Genomic DNA, 21,245 nt, shown 5'->3' with positions numbered 1-21,245 from the left:
GTGTTTATTTTTTTAGTTATTTTTAAGTATGGTATTATTAATGATGGATCATCATCAAACCTTACCTAATACTCTAATTTTCATATGAATTTGGATACTACTAGGCAATAAAGAATAAAATGATGTCAGCAAATACTTGCAGAGTCAATATCAACTACACTTACCTTTTGGAGTCATCTTTATCGTCGCCATCCTCGTCCATGATGTTGGAAATCCTTGGAGCTTGCTTAGCCCGAGAATGCAATCACATCAGCGCTCAAACACATCGTAGACCAAACACGGACGATTGAGACAACCGGTTGAGAGTGAATCCGTTTTCCAACTAGAAACAAAACCTTTGCTCACTCTCCAATTGAAAAAAAAAAAAAAAAAAAAATCTCATTCGGATAACGTTTGGAACTATCTTACAGTGCTTTATTAACTAGTATTATTGAAGATTATAGACCGTCAACCATTGATTGCGAGATTATATTGCATTTGAGTACTACTGAAACGAGACGATGCGATGCGCAAGATCGTCGCGCCATACTTCAACAATGTGCAATCCTGGTAAAATTCCACACATGCATAAATTACCTTTCAATTTCTTCTAGTGCCACGCACTTAAGTCGCGTAAATTGCAGTTCTCACAAATATTCCACCAGTAAAATAAAATTAGTGGCAACTCACAAATTCATTACATTGAAGCAAATTGTGTACTCCGCAAAACATAGATTTCATTGAGACCACAAACAAGACATTTGTCCAATTTTTGACTTTTGATCTAGAGATGCAACAAGCCGTGAAATTAATCGAATTAAGATCGTACTAGCATCGTTTTACTATCGGATCACGATGAAAGCGATCAGAAAGTGCCACCCGTCTAGAGGTTGGGGTCAGGGTGCGGAAACTTCCATACAACGGTCATCGAAGTGAAACTTGCTTCCAAACAGCGACATCGGTGAATAAATTCAAATACTTTTTAACTACCCTAAAACGCTCTAGATGTCGCTGCTCCTGTTTCCTTCATATTTTCATTTTTTTCTTAATTAAAATATATTTGAGAATATTGTTAATTACAATGTGAAAACTTTTTTTAAATGAAATTAATTTGTTTTAATTTAAAACTGAACGGTGACATTTTTTGTTATAATTTACATAATAGAGTAGTAGAAATTACTATTTAACATATGGCAACTTTGTTTTTCCTCCAAAATGGCCGGTGTTGTTTTTGTTATGTTATATGCATTTTTGTTTTCTTAGCCATCATTTCCATAGTAATCGGAATAGGTTGTGTGATTCTTTCAGGCAGTGCATTTTCGCATGTCGCGTGCGCTATGGAAACCGCTGGGAAGGGGCATCTTTGTTCAACAATTACGTCGAAACTAATAGACGTAGACTAATAAATTTACATTCGTTTTGTAGAATAGCTCAAATACTAATAATACAATGCAAATAAAACATACCTTAACGACCTGGTTTTTCTTGTGTTGGGAAATAACTGAAAAAGATGTGAAAAAAATCATGTTTATTTCTAATTAAATCCATTCTTACACCTTTAAAATGTATGAAAGTTGTATCTGTTTTCTACTTCTACTAATAGATAATTTTATTGGCTATCGCATGATATAAAATTTTTGCTTATTAATGTTAAGCTACCCACGCTATCACTTGTTTTTGAAGGAAGAGGTGAAAACTAAAAATTAAAAACTTAAATCCTTGTAAATATGCAAGAAATGGGTCAAGCCCCAAATTTAAAATATTTTCACCGATAAAATTGTCCATTGATCACGCCCTTAAAGTTTGATCACTACATGCCCGGACACACTGTATAAATGGTATGGTGAAGTCAGAAAATTAATATCTTCATTTCAATTATTTTATTTTTCATACAAATCGGATTTTATAAAATTTATTTTGTATGAAAATTTAAAAAAATAAAATGATGATATCAAATTTCCGACTTCACCATACCATTTATATGCCCATGTTAACATGGGCTAGTGTCGGCTCATATACCCATTTACCTAACACCCTGTATATTGGTATCCCTGAATAAATCACGATAAATTTCTATCACAACATTATTCTTGATATTATCTTTTTTAATCTCTTCTTTCTAACCCATATTCAAAGGGTTGAACACAATATCAAGTCAAATTCATTTGACAATTAATTCAAACATTATCAGTATGAAATATTCTTAATATTATGAATTTGTATGCCTATAGTTGCCTGGTTTGTTGTCTTGTATGCCTATGTACTTAGGACAAACGATTCAATTAGGTACGCCCCACTTCGAGGAAGAGGTCAATCGACGAATCTGGGTTGCATGTTCTAGAAATGATTTAATAAATTTGCATCCATAACACCCAACACATCACACACATGTCTATAACTAGTAGGTGTTACATGTAATATGAAGCGGAAAAAACATATTATGGTCTAACTGCGAACTTGTCAGCTCAACATGACACCGAGGTTATGATTGGTGCTTTAGCGTGATATCAAAAGAGCTATAAAGAGATCTTTAATAAAATATTAAAAGTAGAAGATCAAGGCCAAGCTTTAAAGAGTGGGACTGATTAGTTTTTGTCAGAAAAAATATGGTATGGCTGTTTATCGGTATGGACATGTATAGAAGTGCTCATGTAATACTGATTTGGAATACCAATAGGTACTACAAAATTAGAAAAGGTTATTAAGAGTGAAAATTAAATTACTTACCATTATGATTTTTCAGGAATGATATGGTAGATTTTAAGACAGTGGACTTGTCCATCTTCCTATTGTTTGTGGACACCATTGTGCTGAGCTCGTTGACCAGCATGTTGAACTGATCGCGTCTCTTCTTCTCGCTAAGATTTCTAGTCCTCCTGTATAATATGATTTAGTATTGGGCGATCGTTTTCTTAAACATAATTTTTATACTAAATATAAAGCGAATTTATAAATGAGGCTAGTGAATCCTTTACCGAGCATGAAAGTAATTCATAAGTTTTGTATTTAAAAAGTAAATTATTTACTTAAAAATATATTTTTTCACTTAATGAACACACCCATAAAGTGTTTATTTTTTTAGTTATTTTTAAGTATGGTATTATTAATGATGGATCATCATCAAACCTTACCTAATACTCTAATTTTCATATGAATTTGGATACTACTAGGCAATAAAGAATAAAATGATGTCAGCAAATACTTGCAGAGTCAATATCAACTACACTTACCTTTTGGAGTCATCTTTATCGTCGCCATCCTCGTCCATGATGTTGGAAATCCTTGGAGCTTGCTTAGCCCGAGAATGCAATCACATCAGCGCTCAAACACATCGTAGACCAAACACGGACGATTGAGACAACCGGTTGAGAGTGAATCCGTTTTCCAACTAGAAACAAAACCTTTGCTCACTCTCCAATTGAAAAAAAAAAAAAAACAAAAAATCTCATTCGGATAACGTTTGGAACTATCTTACAGTGCTTTATTAACTAGTATTATTGAAGATTATAGACCGTCAACCATTGATTGCGAGATTATATTGCATTTGAGTACTACTGAAACGAGACGATGCGATGCGCAAGATCGTCGCGCCATACTTCAACAATGTGCAATCCTGGTAAAATTCCACACATGCATAAATTACCTTTCAATTTCTTCTAGTGCCACGCACTTAAGTCGCGTAAATTGCAGTTCTCACAAATATTCCACCAGTAAAATAAAATTAGTGGCAACTCACAAATTCATTACATTGAAGCAAATTGTGTACTCCGCAAAACATAGATTTCATTGAGACCACAAACAAGACATTTGTCCAATTTTTGACTTTTGATCTAGAGATGCAACAAGCCGTGAAATTAATCGAATTAAGATCGTACTAGCATCGTTTTACTATCGGATCACGATGAAAGCGATCAGAAAGTGCCACCCGTCTAGAGGTTGGGGTCAGGGTGCGGAAACTTCCATACAACGGTCATCGAAGTGAAACTTGCTTCCAAACAGCGACATCGGTGAATAAATTCAAATACTTTTTAACTACCCTAAAACGCTCTAGATGTCGCTGCTCCTGTTTCCTTCATATTTTCATTTTTTTCTTAATTAAAATATATTTGAGAATATTGTTAATTACAATGTGAAAACTTTTTTTAAATGAAATTAATTTGTTTTAATTTAAAACTGAACGGTGACATTTTTTGTTATAATTTACATAATAGAGTAGTAGAAATTACTATTTAACATATGGCAACTTTGTTTTTCCTCCAAAATGGCCGGTGTTGTTTTTGTTATGTTATATGCATTTTTGTTTTCTTAGCCATCATTTAAGTGTTCTGTGGCCCTATTAAAGTATTGAAGAGTCGTCGAGTCAAATTCAAGTTCATTCCTTCGTACCTGCTGCTGTTCTGGTTCATCGGAGTTTTGTTCGTTCCTTCGTGAATCGCGAAGAAACTTTCTGTTATGTTCACAAGTGATCTGAGTTTTCTCAATGTGCAAATGCTTTTTTAGTGTTATTGAAAACTTTGCGAAAAGACGCTTTTGGTGTATAATAAGTATTATGTGTGTTCATAAATAAAGTAAAATTATTTAATTTCAAAAGTTTTTGTTTACTTATTTGCATTTCCATGTGCAATGTAGAATTTTTCCAAATCCATTGTTTTGAAAATAATACAATACGTACACCATAAAGATAAATATTTTCAAAATAATGGATTTGAAAAAATTCTACATTGTACATCATAAAAACAATAATTCTTTGAAGGTTATGAGGGCCTATGTGTGCGTGAACTGTGTGTATGTGTGCGTGGACTTTATGTATGTATGTGTGCGTGTACTATGTATGTATGTGAGCGTTACGTACGTAGGTTAAGTACAGGGAATTTAACACCAGGCTGTCAATTTGTAGGTTCAAAAATTTGACAGAGAGGGCTCTCTATTTCCTATGTATTACTTTTCTCTATGGTTGGGGTGGCAACATTGAATGTTACCACCACAGAATAATAATAAGTTCTACGTATAAGCACAGAATAATAATAGATACTATAGGTCTACCAGAATTTCATGGCAAACAAAAATATTGGAAAAGTGTGTTTTTCATATGGCAATTGTCTATGGTTTAATTGTCACCTGTCAAAGTAAATTATGAAATCTGTCAGCCGCTGCAAAAATTTTGTAATCTCTTCTTGACTATTTTCCTCAAGTATTAAATATATAAGTAAATATTGTTCTGTGTATAACATTAAATTTTAACTTCCCCTTTCCCAATAACTTTGTTTGTGATGTACGTGTACGTTTGCAATGTGTTGTTTTGTTTTAGGTGGCGAGTTTTATGTTAAAGACTCTAAACAATTAAGTTCTCGAGATACCCACATATTAAATACCGGCCAATAATCAAAAGTCACGTGTATCTCTCTAACTACTTGACATTGGCAGAATCACTGCGTGGCGCCCTGGGCGCTTCAGCGGGACAGTCCATCCCAAAAAAAAAAAAAAAAAAAAAAATTTGTTATTTTTGCGAAAAATTCGAAAAAACTCAAGCAAGTCTTATTGTTTTCAATGTGAATTGTAAAATAAGGCATAATTCAAAGTCAATCTTTGATTCTAAAGCGCGTCGTCGAGTTGGCAGTAAGTTGGACTGAAATGTTTTGATACATTTAGTTTATTACCCAACTGCGTCAGAAGGAGGGTTATGTTTTTTTATATTATTCTTACTTAATAGCTGCTTTATCGGGGTTTTCAGGTATCTCACAAATTGGTGCAGAGGAATGGTCAAAATGTTATGACCATGTAAAGAAAATTGAAAAAGATTTCATCAAGCAAGATTGAATAATGGAGAAGTATACATTTTTTTTCTTTTAAATAAACTTAAAATAAATATAAGTAAAACTAATAATAATTGTGAAAGAATCATGAAAATATCTCTACAAATAAAGAAGTTGCGCAAACAGGGCCCTAAAGTTGCGCATAACTATTCACACCATTTTGATCGGTGTATTCACGACAGTCATTCGTTGTACAAACAGTAAATCACCCCTGATCCAGTGCTGTTGACAGATCCTTTTTTTTTTAATCTAGCAGTTTTTAATTTTTCAGCTAGGGTCACTCAAGATTCTTTCTCAGTAAAATTTTGTAACCTTTTTTTTAAATATCCCAGACCTGGCCATATACAAGAAGAACGGCACCGCCTATGTTTGTAATTTAAATAATTAATTTCTCAACATTTCTTGATCGATTTAAAAAAAAACTTCACCGTCTTTTTAGTTTTGGTATATATTTTAATCCCATTCAGAGAAATATAATGTTTTTATTTTAACATCAGGAAACTTCTCCATTGAAATGCTGGAAGAGCAATTTATTTACAATACCTACCTCTTTATCTTGATCATCTATTGAAGAACAAGAAATGCAAGTGGAGTTCTTAGAATCGTTTTCTAGTTCTGAATGAAGTGATAAGATAAAAGTATGATGCATAATAAAATTAGTTACAAAGTAATATACGATTTATTTAATTTTCAAGACATTTTCCTATGTTAAAAACCCGATGTATAACAACATTCTTCATAATACCTACCTAAAATGTATATTCGTACTTTATGTTCATTAATATTAGTCATAAAAGTAAAAAATTTAACAGTATCAAGATCGTTTATTCCAATTTCCCCAGTATTGCTCTCAACAAAGTTTATTTTCCCTATTTGCCATGAGATTCTGGTACACCTATACGTACAGAAGTTTTACTTCGCGAAGGTATTTAAAAAAATGTATGCTCAATGTCATTAACAATATGGTGTAATTTAGCCTGTCTCAAGAGTCAAGCACCATTTTGTTGACAAACGTCAGTGATCGGCACTGCGCCGAAGCTATAGATGACCCACGCTGAACTGTCCCACCAAACTCAATGACAGGGGGGCGCTACCATCGTTCAACTATATGGTTTCTAACATGGCAAAAATCGGAACCAGCGATCCGGTATAGACGGTGGCGCCCCGCTGTCAATGTCATGGATAGGACAGTTCAGTATTTTGGAACTATATAGGGCTGACTTCGGTAAAATGATGTGACGTGAGGTGCCAAACTGCGGAAAATGGCGGAGGAAATACATGATTTAGCATGAATTATCATGAATAATATTAACTACTTACTTAGTCGGGTCATAAGTTCTGTCACATGTTTATAGTGAAATAATTGATACTATATTTGTTTTTACGGTAATCATTTATATACCAATAGTCATTTATATACCAATAGAAAGGTACTAAAACAAAGATTTTATGCTTATAAAAATTATTTCAAATTTTCCTCGCAATGATGAATACAATGGTTCAAACTGCGCGGTCAGTGGTCTCTAGAAACACGAGCGAGTTTCGTATCAATATCGGCGGCTGGTTTAATACAGGATGCCTTGAGGGACTCCCAATCAGTATGAGGTATAGAGCAGGCCTTCCTATCCAAATGTTGCCATATTTTGTAATCCAACGGATTAGAGTCTGGACTGGATGAAGGCCAGACTTCGTGCCGGCTGAGGTCAATTTTACGCCCTACGAGCGGGTTTTGCGCGCTTTTCGCTTATGAGCTGGCTCAAAATCCTGCTGGAACTCCCAGTGTCTGTTATTGAGCATGATATGTGAAAAAGGTTCCATAAGCTTTGTGAGAACTGAATTTTGATACAGAATGGCATTCGTTTTTATGCCTTTCATGCAAAAAATACTTCAAAAAAGCCCAAATTTGAGACATGTTACCAAACAGTGAGTGACGATAAAAGCTGGCCTAGCTGGACAGCCGAAATTAAGCTGGTGCATCTTCATTGATGTATGCATCCAACTTACCATTTTGTTTTTTTGTAACTCTCCTCCATGGTAAAAAAAAACATTCGAAAAATTTTTTTCAATGTACTTTTTTCCCGCGTACCGCTTAAGCAAAACGTGGGATTTTTTCAATCTCAGGTCTTTTAAACGCGCATCCAAGTGATTTTTGATTTTTATTCAAAAAGTTTGAAGCCTTGAGTTTTCATAAATACCAATTTCACCCTGGTTGTGCTTAAGCCTACCTCCAGGGCAGGCAAAGTCTGCTAACGCTTGGGATTTTTTTGAGTTCGCGCCTTTGCAGCTTTTAACGCTGCTGGACTCCTAACCGTGCAAGGACAATTACTTTTGTTTTGTGTCTTCTACACTTAAGACTTTATTATATCGTTTGATGAAACGATAAACTTAAAATTGATATTTAATTAAATTTTTTCAGCACATCGAAAATCTGCTTTGGTGCGTAACCGCACCAATGCAGCGTGACAACTGCTGTTTGGTCTTCTTTATGCGTCCACTACATATTTAAAAACAAATAAAATTCAAAACAGTGCACATTTTTAATTTCGTTAAATATTCTAAATTCTAATTCAATAAATATTTTTGAGACCCTCATTCAAAATTCAAAAGTTATGATCATGTGACAGAACTTATGACCAGACTAGGTATTTACCTCTCAGTGTCTTCAGGCAACTTAAAAAAGTACATTCTGTGTTTTTATTATTATTTAGGCAGTTAAATACTGCACAGTATTTATTACATCATTTTCTCGTAAGATGTTTTTATTTTATAAAAGACAAAAAAGGCATGAGACTCAAGTTGATTTGAGGGAAAATAATAAGTTACGTTTTGTCTTGCTTTTGTTTAAATATTAGTTTGATAGTTCATTCGAAAATACAATTTAGGTTCTCTATATCTGTGAGGTTCACTCTACCCCATTCTCCTATTCTGTGCAAAATGTCATAGTGAATAGCTGTCATAAAATAGGACTACTTGCGCCATTTTAAAATACAATAATGTAGGCGCATAACGTGTCTATTTATATGATAATATGTCATTGCATTTTCTTTATTTTTGTTTTCAGTTTAGGTCATCCTTAAATAGCTTTAGATCTTACAAATGAAGACCACACGGGAAAAACAAAGAATGTCAAAAAACTACAATTAAGAGAAAAACAGTTTTTAAAGGTAGTTTGAAAATCTATAGTTCTTTCATTTTAGACTCTTTTATGTGAGATATTGAAACAACTTATTACTGTGTTAACATATGCTTTGCCTGTACTTCTAAAACTCGATTTGTTAAAATAAGTTTTAAGTTATGGTCCATAATATAACCGTTTCTTGCCATGGACAAACAAACACAAATTGAACTATTACAGTTGACTAACGCCCGATTCCCATATTCAATCCTTGTCCAAATCCGGATTACAACTGTCAAATTGAATTCAGTTTTAGATTATATTTCCAAAATTTTCGATGCATTTACACTTTAATATTGTTTAAATAGTCTTATAAACAATATAAAAATGTAAAAACATCGAAAACCGCAGTTATTTTGGCCAAAAACATATTAAAATTTGACAGTTGACAATCCAAATCCGTATAATTTGGATTAGGATTGAATAATAGAAATCCACCGTAAGACAATTTTACCCAATTCTGATTTTTGTAATATAATGTTTCCCTAAAAAGCTAACAGATGGCATTAAAAAGTAAGTTTCCAGAAAAGATGACATTCATTGTTTTTCCCGTGTGGTCTTCAAAAACTTCAAATATTCCTTCGGAAGCTAAGACAAGAAGGATACAATTTATGGAATAAAACTTTATGCTTTATCCTGAGGCTTTAATTAAAAAAAAAAAAAGTGAGGTGGTAAATCACACTACGATACGATTCTATTACGATTATTGTGAACTTGATAACATCGACTTGCATGCAACTTGCACTGAAATCAAGACTTTCAACAATAAATATTTTTGGTGAAATTGATGAAAATCTGTGAAAATAATGAGTCAAATGTTAAAATTAAACGTTTGACTACGAAATGTTGATGTAATTTGATATTTTCATAAATTAACGGAAAAATATTATTATGTAGGTAAATTAAATGAAACCATCAATCGAGCTAGTAGGATTTATTTTATTATTCATCAATAATCAAATTCAGAACTTGAATATTCAACTGCAATGTCTGCCACAGATTAGAGAGTATGTGATGTCTGCTCATGAACGCTTCAAACTCGGTACTTCTTTCCCAATTTCATAAAATTCAACACTTAGAAAGTGACAAAAAACTTTAAAAATAGGTTAGTTGAAACCATAGAGTTGGTTAATAACTCTATGGTTGAAACAAACCCCAGCTAATTTTCATAGTGGACTGTACTATACGATAAACATGTCAGTCAGGGTGTGGAAACTTCCATACAACGGTCATCGAAGTGAAACTTGCTTCCAAACAGCGACATCGGTGAATAAATTCAAATACTTTTTAACTACCCTAAAACGCTCTAGATGTCGCTGCTCCTGTTTCCTTCATATTTTCATTTTTTTCTTAATTAAAATATATTTGAGAATATTGTTAATTACAATGTGAAAACTTTTTTTAAATGAAATTAATTTGTTTTAATTTAAAACTGAACATTGACATTTTTGTTATAATTTACATAATAGAGTAGTAGAAATTACTATTTAACATATGGCAACTTTGTTTTTCCTCCAAAATGGCCGGTGTTGTTTTTGTTATGTTAAATGCATTCTTGTTTTCTTAGCCATCATTTAAGTTTTCTGTGGCCCTATTAAAGTATTGAAGAGTCGTCGAGTCAAATTCAAGTTCATTCCTTCGTACCTGCTGCTGTTCTGGTTCATCGGAGTTTTGTTCGTTCCTTCGTGAATCGCGAAGAAACTTTCTGTTATGTTCACAAGTGATCTGAGTTTTCTCAATGTGCAAATGCTTTTTAGTGTTGTTGAAAACTTTGTGAAAAGACGCTTTTGGTGTATAATATTATGTGTGTTCATAAATAAAGTAAAATTATTAAATTCAAAAGTTTTTGTTTACTTATTTGCATTTCCATGTGCAATGTAGAATTTTTCCAAATCCATTGTTTTGAAAATAATACAATACGTACACCATAAAGATAAATATTTTCCAAATAATGGATTTGAAAAAAATCTACATTGTACATCATAAAAACAATAATTCTTTGAAGGTTATGAGGGCCTATGTGTGCGTGAACTGTGTGTATGTGTGCGTGGACTTTATGTATGTATGTGTGCGTGTACTATGTATGTATGTGAGCGTTACGTACGTAGGTTAAGTACAGGGAATTTAACACCAGGCTGTCAATTAGTAGGTTCAAAAATTTGACAGAGAGGGTTCTCTATTTCCTATGTATTACTTTTCTCTACCTGAATGTCTCCAACTTCCTCATTGGCCCTAGAGCAATTCCAAGTATACCATCAATAAAAGCCTAATTAGAGTCATCAAACCTCTCAGTCATTCAATTAGAGCCATTAGAACTTCATAACTATGAGTTGTTTTCTGTGTGTAAGCTGAGGACACGTGTCCCCAGCTGACACATCTGTATCTTCGTAAATATTTATGCTACGATAATGTATTATACCTCAAAAATTACAGTCGAATCCAAATAGTAGGCTTTCCACTTTTCAAGACTTTAGCTCAAATACTGTTAAAACCACGATCAAAAAACTATGTGCGAGCTGGAGTACCGTGTCTCCAGCTTACACATCTGTATCTTTGTAAATATTTAAGCTACATCAATGTTTTATATCTCATAAATTAAAGTCGAATAAAAAAACCCGACTTCAAATCTTTCAAAGCTTTATCTCGAACCGTTTTCGAACTACGAACCGATATGTATGTGTAAGCTGGTGACACGTAACACACGGTGGATTATTAAAACCGTATAAGTTAGAGTTGCGTTTTAAAGATCAAATAATTCGTTATAATTAAAGTACACACGAGACATAATTTCAAATCTCTAGGCCTCTTAGTTTCAGAATTAAAAGCCAAAAACTATTTTCCCGCCAAATAATTCAAATAATGTGGGTCGACTGCGACGTTGCCGTTCCGTGCGTCCACTAGAGCAGTCGAATTTGAACCTAAAAACTAGTAGCGTTTGAATCATTTTTATTTGTAGTTTAAATCATTTAATTTCGATTATAAGAATTTTAGACTAGGAGCCGGCTGATTTGTGTATTGAGTACCTAATAACCTATATTTTATAAATAAATAATAATAAATAATGGTTGAGTCCCGGGAAAGGACGTAGGATAGATTTTATCCCGGTTTTTGAAATATGATAAAGATTTTCATCATCATCATAAATCATCTGAAAATTATAAATAACTTGAAAAAATCGAGTATTCGGGTAGCCCTAGTGATACTCTACCTCTGGGCTTCGGCTTGACAGTACTTTTTGGGAAACCTTGTATATGTCGTTATAGGTGTACCAGAATCTCATGGCAAACAAAAATATTGGAAAAGTGTGTTTTTCATATGGCAATTGTCTATGGTTTAATTGTCACCTGTCAAAGAAAATTATGAAATCTGTCAGCCACTGCAAAATTTTTGTAATCTCTTCTTGACTATTTGTTAATTTTGTGAAAAAGTCGAAAAAGTTCAAGCAAGGCATATTGTTTTCAATGTGAATTGTAAAATAAGGCATAATTCAAAGTCGATCTTTGATTCTAAAGCGCGTCGTCAAGTTGACAGTAAGTTGGACTGAAATGTTTTGATACATTTAGTTTATTACCCAACTGTGTCAGAAGGAGGGTTGTGTTTTTTTATATTATTCTTACTTAATAGCTGCTTTATCGGGGTTTTCAGGTATATCTCACAAATTGGTGCAGATGTTATGACCATGTAAAGAAAATTGAAAAAGATTTCATAAAGCAAGATTGAATAATGGAGAAGTTTCCAATTTTTTTCTTTGAAATAAACTTGAAGTAAATATAAGTAGAACTAATAATAATTGTGAAATAATCATGAAAATATCTCTACAAATAAATAAGTTACAGGGCCCTAAAGTTGCGCATAACTATTCACGCCATTTTGATCGGTGTATTCACACAGTCATTCGGAGTACTACTGTTTGTACTCCGAATAACTGTGTGAATACACCGATCAAAATGGCACCCCTGATCCAGCCAGTTCATTTTTTTTAAATCTAGCAGTTTTTAATTTTTCAGCTAGGGTCACTCAAGATTCTTTCTTAGTAAAATTTTGTAACCTTTTTCTTAAATAACCCAGACCTGGCCATATACAAAAAGAACGGCACCGCCTATGTTTCAGTTCCACGCGAAAATATGTAGGTAATTTAAATAATTAATTTCTCAGACATTTCTTTTCTCACAGACGATTTATTTAATTTCCAAGACATTTTCCAATGTTAAAAACCTGATGTATAACAACATTCTTCATACACATACCTACCTAAAATGTATATTCGTACTTCATGTTCATTAATATTAGTCATAAAAGTAAAAAATTAAACAGTATCAAGATTGTTTATTCCAATTTCCCCAGTATTGCTCTCAACAAAGTTTATTTTCCCTATTTGCCATGAGATTCTGGTACACCTATATGTTCGCTTATTCTTGTGGTTAATTTTTTTTATTTGATTCTTCAACAGAAGAAGAAGAATTCAATGAGGGTTTTCGCGATTGGAAAATCCGCCAGATGGCAATACGTAGACGCGAGGTCCAAATGCTGCATGATTGGTTATTTTTGACATGACATTGACAGATAATAATATGTCAAAATCCACCAATAACGCAGCATTTGGACCTCGCGTCTACTTATTGCCATCTGGCGGATTTTTCAATCGCGAAAACCCTCATTGTCAACTGTGTTTGTCATAGAGCAAAATCTGTTTGTAACCATAGAGCAAAATATAGTTGTTGCCCATTTTTGCCACTTGACGTAGCAGAATCGTGGGACTTCACGGTATTTAAATAAAAATTAAAGTGGTTGCGTTTAGAAACGCCACAAATATTTGAGCCTTTGGAAACAAGTTCGTTACTTTACTTGTATATTAAAATATAATTTTGTTTTACCTAGCTTTTTCTTATTAATAAAATATAGGTTATTAGGTACTCAATACACAAATCAGCCGGCTCCTAGTCTAAAATTCTTATAATCGAAATTAAATGATTTAAACTACAAATAAAAATGATTCAAACGCTACTAGTTTTTAGGTTCAAATTCGACTGCTCTAGTGGACGCACGGAACGGCAACGTCGCAGTCGACCCACATTATTTGAATTATTTGGCGGGAAAATAGTTTTTGGCTTTTAATTCTGAAACTAAGAGGCCTAGAGATTTGAAATTATGTCTCGTGTGTACTTTAATTATAACGAATTATTTGATCTTTAAAACGCAACTCTAACTTATACGGTTTTAATAATCCACCGTGTGTTACGTGTCACCAGCTTACACATACATATCGGTTCGTAGTTCGAAAACGGTTCGAGATAAAGCTTTGAAAGATTTGAAGTCGGGTTTTTTTATTCGACTTTAATTTATGAGATATAAAACATTGATGTAGCTTAAATATTTACAAAGATACAGATGTGTAAGCTGGAGACACGGTACTCCAGCTCGCACATAGTTTTTTGATCGTGGTTTTAACAGTATTTGAGCTAAAGTCTTGAAAAGTGGAAAGCCTACTATTTGGATTCGACTGTAATTTTTGAGGTATAATACATTATCGTAGCATAAATATTTACGAAGATACAGATGTGTCAGCTGGGGACACGTGTCCTCAGCTTACACACAGAAAACAACTCATAGTTATGAAGTTCTAATGGCTCTAATTGAATGACTGAGAGGTTTGATGACTCTAATTAGGCTTTTATTGATGGTATACTTGGAATTGCTCTAGGGCCAATGAGGAAGTTGGAGACATTCAGGTCTTTTCTCTATGATGTCAGTCAATTTGACAACCTTTGTCGGAAACATTATTCAATGAAAATATTGTCCGGACCCTTGGTATTTCTCTTCGACAAATACTTTAACACATTGTGAACCACTTTTCTTTCACGACTATAAAAAGATTTTAGCAATTTAATTCACAAAATTAATTGCGCACTTATAAAATAAAGTTTGTTTACGCTTACGCTTTGACAGCAATAGACTGACATGCAAGGTGACATGTCAATGAAGTTTTCAGTTACTGTTGCCATTAAAAGAATTTAGTACCATTTGTTTTCCGCAACATGGCTAGGGTTTTTATGTTCCTGGTCGGGCTATATTAATATTAGCGCCTCTCTAAATAATATTCACGTTTATGTTGGGCGGAACGCACTGACCATGAAGCTAAAGATAAAAATGGAGGCTACACTTGGAACAAAAACTTGAGTCAAATACCTACTTATCTCTATCTCGCTCTCTGTGGGCCGACCTCTCTTTTTAGTGTGGACTATAGTATTGCTATCTCCTTATTTAAATATCCTAGTAAATTCTTCGAAATAGCCAATTCACTAGCCAAATCAAGTTAAACAAATAATTAAATATTTGAACTACGATTACCTAGTTAAATTAAAAATCACATAATTGTCGGCCGTTTAGTCTTAATGTGTTGGCGAATCAGGGAATTACAATCCCAATTCCTGAGGAATCGGTACCATGTGGCAACATCGGCCCAATCCGGCCCATCATGGCGGTTATTTACTATTTTGTTTACTATGCAGTTAATTTCGTTTGAGATTTTTTACAGAACCTAATCATTGTTTTATCACAAGAAATCGTGCAAAATTTTGTGGTGCGTGGTTGCGGTAGTACGTGGTGTTCCGGAAGTGACTTAAGATTCCACGCGTAAGTGTTTATTTCGTGATTTCTTCCTAAAAGGTTTTACCAGTATTTACACTTTATTTAATGATACCACAATGATACCTATGTCAAGAAATAAAGATTTTACATTGAGTTTCATTGTCTTTGAGCAAATTTATATTTTTTTTTATTTAGAAAGAGAGAGTCTGCCCACAGAAAGCGAGATAGTGATACATAGGTTGTGCTTCAAGTAGGTATTCGAAGTGTGGCCTCCATTTTATCCATCTTTAGCTTCATGGCACTGACATAAGTTAAGCTTTAATTAGTCTGTGGTCATAATAATATGTCATCTTTAGGAATAGACAACAGTCAAACGAAAAGAAGTCTTTGACTGCCTGTCTATGACTTTTTAGTATGCGATTTTGCTTACTTCGTGGTGGTTGTGTCAAAATTGTTTTTGAGACGTTCGTCCAAAAGTTAAGTGAACTATCCTCAAATTCAGCTTTCTAAGGCGAAGACAAAAAGATCATGTGGCCGCGAGTAGGCGGGCATGTCGGCCCGCCAACCCCCATAACTCCAGAGGTAATTAACCACTTAACTTATTACTTGTTTTCAATGTCTTTACCAGCAAAGCCGGCGACTTCGTTTGTTATGTGTTTACTCAAGATGATTTTCGCCAATCATATCTGGCATTACGTAATGGTGTGATGGAGGGACTCTGTTGTACTTATCAATGGGTGTCTATCCTTGCCACGCGGTTATTACGTAAGGAAATTATGTAAGGGTGTAATGCACAGGGATGAGTAGATGGGCGGGTTTCGTAGACGGGAGCCTGAGGAGCGCGCAAGTTCGCGCCCGACACGCTGCTGCCGTAAACATCGCGTGGTGTAAACAGACCGGCGTCTGCCGCGATATCATGATCATTACCCAAATAACAAAGACCTTTGTTCATATTCAATTTTGCTGTTGCATAATTATTACATAATTTAATTGCTTTTATGTATCACTTACAAATTCTTGTCTATTAAATGATGGAGCTGAGTTCAGTCATGGCTTGTAATCAATACAATTTGTCACAGTTACAGTCGGTTGAGCCAGGATTGGCATACATTACTTTAGATTTAGACACTACATAACAACCTTTACATAATATGCTAATGTATCAAAGCAGTTGAAATTACCTAACCTTGAACTAGCTAACATTATGTAATGCAATCATAAATTAATTTGAGTTATGCTTTATTTATGAGCATATTATTTGACCATTTACATTAATTATTAATAAAAATTGTAATTATAGTATTTATTATAATAACATTATTTAATAAATAGATAATTCCAAAACCAATATATGGTTCTTTAAAACTTACTAAGTTTCAGGCCTTTTTGAGTAATTTAAGGAAGGCTGGTGATAAAAGTAAAACACTTTGTGGCCTATGCATAATTAGCATAATTTCAAGGTTCTTGATATTGTGAGATAAGGTGGTACCTATTAAAGAATAAAGTTAACTTTTTCCACCTGGTGGTATTACAAGTGGCAGTACTCCTAATCTCATACAAACTAATTATTAATACATGTTTAAGGGCCTCCATACACTAGATGTGATTGCAGTGCGTCTAGCAATTTAGTTGCGATTATGTGCCCACTAAATACTAAATACCTATCTTTACTTAACACACTCTTGATATTTAAACAGTATTATGGTGTGATTAAGTTACAATAAGGCTCTTTGCACACTGTATTTTATTCGAGCGCGTCTGCAGCGAATATACGCGGCTGCTGACGTGATAAAGTCTTGTTACACATACACTATTGAGCATCGATATAAACGCGATACACTCATCAGGGGTCATCCATAAAGTACGTCACACGTTAAGAGGGGGGGAGGGGGTCGACAAAGTGTGACATGGTGAGACAAGGGGTGGGAGGGGTCCTAAGTTTCGTGACATCACATTTCAAAATCTAATATATCTAGAGGTACTAATCGCGTAATCTATCTATATAAATAAAAATGAATTGATGTTCGTTAGTCTGATTAAAACTCGAGAACGGCTGGGCCGATTGAGCTGATTTTGGTTTTAAAATGTTTGTCGTAGTCCAGGGTAGGTCTAAACGGTGAGCAAATACGCGCGCGATATTGTTTTTCTGTGACAGACAAAATTCCACGCGGGCGAAGCCGCGGGCGGAAAGCTAGTTTGAAATATAAATTAAACTAAAAAATACCCCCACCACTTAAGCACAACTCCGTCGAAGTCGAAAACCTACGAGAGTCTTAATGGGCAACCAATGAAGAAAACATGTGACGTCACACTAATGTGAAATGTGTCTCAGAAATGTGACCACCTGTGACAAGGACGGGGGAGGGGTAAAAAAATCATGGAATTCGTGTGACGTACTTTATGGATGGCCCCTCATGACTCAAGTTTTAAAATATTTGATTAATCATCTGTTTCAGTTCATAATCGCCGTAAGGTAGCATCCCTATCGGTTTTCTACAGGCTACACTTCGGAGAATGTGCGAAAGAATTACATGAATTAATTCCACCAGCCCCCTTCCATCATCGGGGAACCAGACGCAGGTTAGCGTACCATCCCTATATTGTTGACATTCCACCAGCTCGCACTAAGCGTTTCGATGACTCTTTTATAATGCGAACAGCTAGGGACTGGAATTCGTTGCCTGCTGCTGTCTTTCCCGAAAACTATAATCCGGGCCTTTTCAAGGCGAGAGTGAATAGGCACTTACAGGGCAGATATGTACCATCCTAGACCGCATCCCACTTAACATCAGGTGCGATTGTGGTCAAATACCTGCCTTGTTATGCATAAAAAAATAAAAAAAATAAAAATAATCACTCTCCAATCACAAATCGCATACAACCGTTTTATTACTTCTAAGAATATTAACGCAGATAAACATACATCAGTATCTTACGCGCTTATGCTGCGAATCAAATGCACTAGAGCATTGGTTCCCAAACTTATTTGAGACGCGCCCCCTTTCAGTTCAACAATACAAAAAATTCCGCGCCCCCTCCTGTCAAGATTATTTATTGAATTATTGGTCGTAACACTCGTATCGAGCAGTCTGGAATGCATTCTCTCAGCGGTCGCAGGTTTTTTACAAAACCTACAGCATCGATACCATTTTATACTGTAACTAGCTGTGCTCGCGACTTCGTCCGCGTGGAATAATGACTTTGGGTAGGCACTTTTAATAATTTAGTCTAATTATTTTACAAATAGCTTTTGCCCGCGACTTCGTCCGTGGAGAAGTCGAAAACGTTCTCATACGATTATTTTTAAATGTTTTAACGTTATTATCTAAATGTTTGAATACTTTTAAAATATAAAAATCAGGTTAAATAAACATGAAAATATTTTTTTCTTATATTTTATGAATATGCAGCTCGGCCTTTGATCCGGTGAAAGTTACTCGGTGGTATTATTTTTTTACAACGAAATCGAAAACACCTACCGCAGTATTATTGGTAAACTTTTTTTTATATTTTCCTACGGGTGCTAGAATCACCAAGCTTCCAGCATGCCACTGGCCGTGGGAGAAGGAGCTTTTCCTCAAGACTACTCCCACTACCTCAAGAGCCTCCGCCAAAACTCTCGCGCGAAAATGAGTTTATGTATACAGCGCAAGCAGGTGCCCGCGGCATGACTTTCATGCATTACTATGCATTGTTGGGCGAGCGCACGCAGCGGGCACCCACTCCGAGGTTAAGTGGAGGCCCCTAGAGTATGGTAGTCGTTAACATGACGTCATGATTGTAAAAAAAAGCACTAATGAGTAATTAATATCAACTTTGAAGCAAATCACCACTAAAATAACTTTCTACCCCTTTTTAACATAGTTAGGGGGTGCATTTCACTAAAATACGAAACACGTCTTCCATTAATTCTGTTATAGAATGCTTATGCAAAATTTTAAGTAGATTGGACGAAGGAATCTCGTTATTTCATACAAACTTTGCCCCTCCTTTTTACCTCCTTAGGGGTAGAATTTTGGAAAATCCTTTCTTATCAGATGCTTACGTCATACAAAGAACACACCGTCCAAGTTTCAGGTCTTTACGATCAGCGGTTTAGGCTGTGCCTCAGATCATAGAAAGAGAATAGATATGAAGTCGCGCGTAACTACAACGAGAACCAGTGTCCCCACATTTCCCCCACCACAGCTCCCACACACACATTCAACTGTGTAAAAACAAAGCGACTGAGAGTCTACGACAACATGTGCAACCGGCTTAAACGTGCTGTGATTGGCCAGAAGGCATGCCTTATGGCCAATCAATGGCCGCGTGACGTGACGCACACTAAGAAAACGCTAGTGAGAGAACAAAGATAAAATGGAGTCGACAAGATATCGATACTTTAAATCGCTAGGGGCAAGGCACGAAACTGATTTCACAAAATGCTTATGTATGAAAACCTTTTTATTATTATACGTTATTATTAACTACTATCACGCATTTACTTTTTAATTATGGCGATCTGCGTACCGCATATGTTTATCAAAAATAATGCCTATATTAGGCTTTCAACTAGCTCTTATAGTAATTACATAGTTGACAGTTACTAATTACTTCTACTGTTATTTTTTTTTGTAAAATCTTTTATAATCGCATGTAACACATCATTTTTTTATTTAAAATTACAAAATAGAAAATTATAATTTACTTCTATTTATCGATAATAGGAAACCGCATTAGAACACGAGCACGGCACTATGTTACGACCGGCACATGCGGCCGTACTGTGTATTTTCACACGACAGTGGATATCGGAAGAAATTAAATACATTGCGCAGTAGTTGAGCATGACATAAAGTGGTTGCTAACTAAATCGTCAATGTACAAGTGTGTTAGAATTTTTATCACCACTGATTTCGATATCGCAGTAACTGTTACGGCACTGAATTCGTTCGTAAAAATGTTTAGTTTTTTTTATTTATTAGCAAAATACCAATAGATTTGCAATACTTACATGTAGTAAATGACTCCATTGTTCCTGTAGTTCTTCGTTTCACTTGTTTTATTGCACGTAACGACGCATTATCCAAAATATCGAATCGCGACTAACCTAGCTACGCGGCCGATGTTCGTTTCTGGGCATATCGCGGAGACACGCGCCACGCCCCCGTTTCACATCTATTCCCTTCTATGATCTGAGGGCTGTGCATTGATCCATCACATCAGTAGCGCGCGTAGTACTTGATCATTATTTTGCTGCGATGTGATTTTAAAACTGCGATATCTCCTAAGATATTTATTGAAATCGAATGGTGTAAAGGGCAAGAATGTTTAAAATTAAATACTTGTGGTGAATAATTTATTTATTTGGATAAGGATTATTATCATGTTTATAAAAACACCTTCTCAAATAATGCATTATTTTAAAACAGATTTTTTTTGCATAAAAATGGTTATTATGAGCCAACCTTAAAAGATAGACATATGCTACCGCGGACTTTTTTAAAGAACTTTTAAAGGGGAACAATCCTGTCATACATGATTTTTGCGAAACTTTAACCGTTTACGCAGCGTCAGCTCTCAAAAGGAAAAAATTCACTGATTTGAAATATTCTTGATTGGTGCTCCGCTCCTATTGGTCTTAGCGTGATGATAAATAGCCTAAAGCCTTCAGGAACTAACGGGCTATCCAACACAAAAAGAATTTT

General features: G+C 34.7%; 3 protein-coding genes across 3 annotated transcripts in view; 2 read left to right on the top strand and 1 right to left on the bottom strand.

The window, feature by feature from the left end:
* Window positions 1-1,213, bottom strand: part of LOC135086749 (circadian locomoter output cycles protein kaput) — a 29,372-nt gene extending 28,159 nt beyond the window's left edge. The window contains exons 1-2 of the mRNA XM_063981532.1: window positions 577-1,213; window positions 165-322 (exon numbers count right to left, since the gene is read on the bottom strand). Coding sequence (XP_063837602.1) covers window positions 165-202 — 38 coding nt within the window. The 5' untranslated portion in view covers window positions 203-322; window positions 577-1,213. The remainder of the gene's footprint in view (window positions 1-164; window positions 323-576) is intronic.
* Window positions 1-21,245, top strand: part of LOC135086941 (uncharacterized) — a 422,922-nt gene that overhangs the window by 254,339 nt on the left and 147,338 nt on the right. The window lies entirely within an intron of this gene.
* Window positions 15,987-21,245, top strand: part of LOC135087075 (uncharacterized) — a 63,544-nt gene continuing 58,285 nt past the window's right edge. Inside the window, exon 1 of the mRNA XM_063981919.1 lies at window positions 15,987-16,137. Within this exon, the coding sequence (XP_063837989.1) occupies window positions 16,084-16,137 (54 nt within the window). The 5' untranslated portion in view covers window positions 15,987-16,083. The remainder of the gene's footprint in view (window positions 16,138-21,245) is intronic.

The sequence above is a fragment of the Ostrinia nubilalis genome, chromosome Z (genome assembly GCF_963855985.1).
Source record: "Ostrinia nubilalis chromosome Z, ilOstNubi1.1, whole genome shotgun sequence".
Classification (NCBI taxonomy): Eukaryota; Metazoa; Arthropoda; class Insecta; order Lepidoptera; family Crambidae; genus Ostrinia; species Ostrinia nubilalis.
This window is presented reverse-complemented; position numbering and strand designations above follow the sequence as displayed.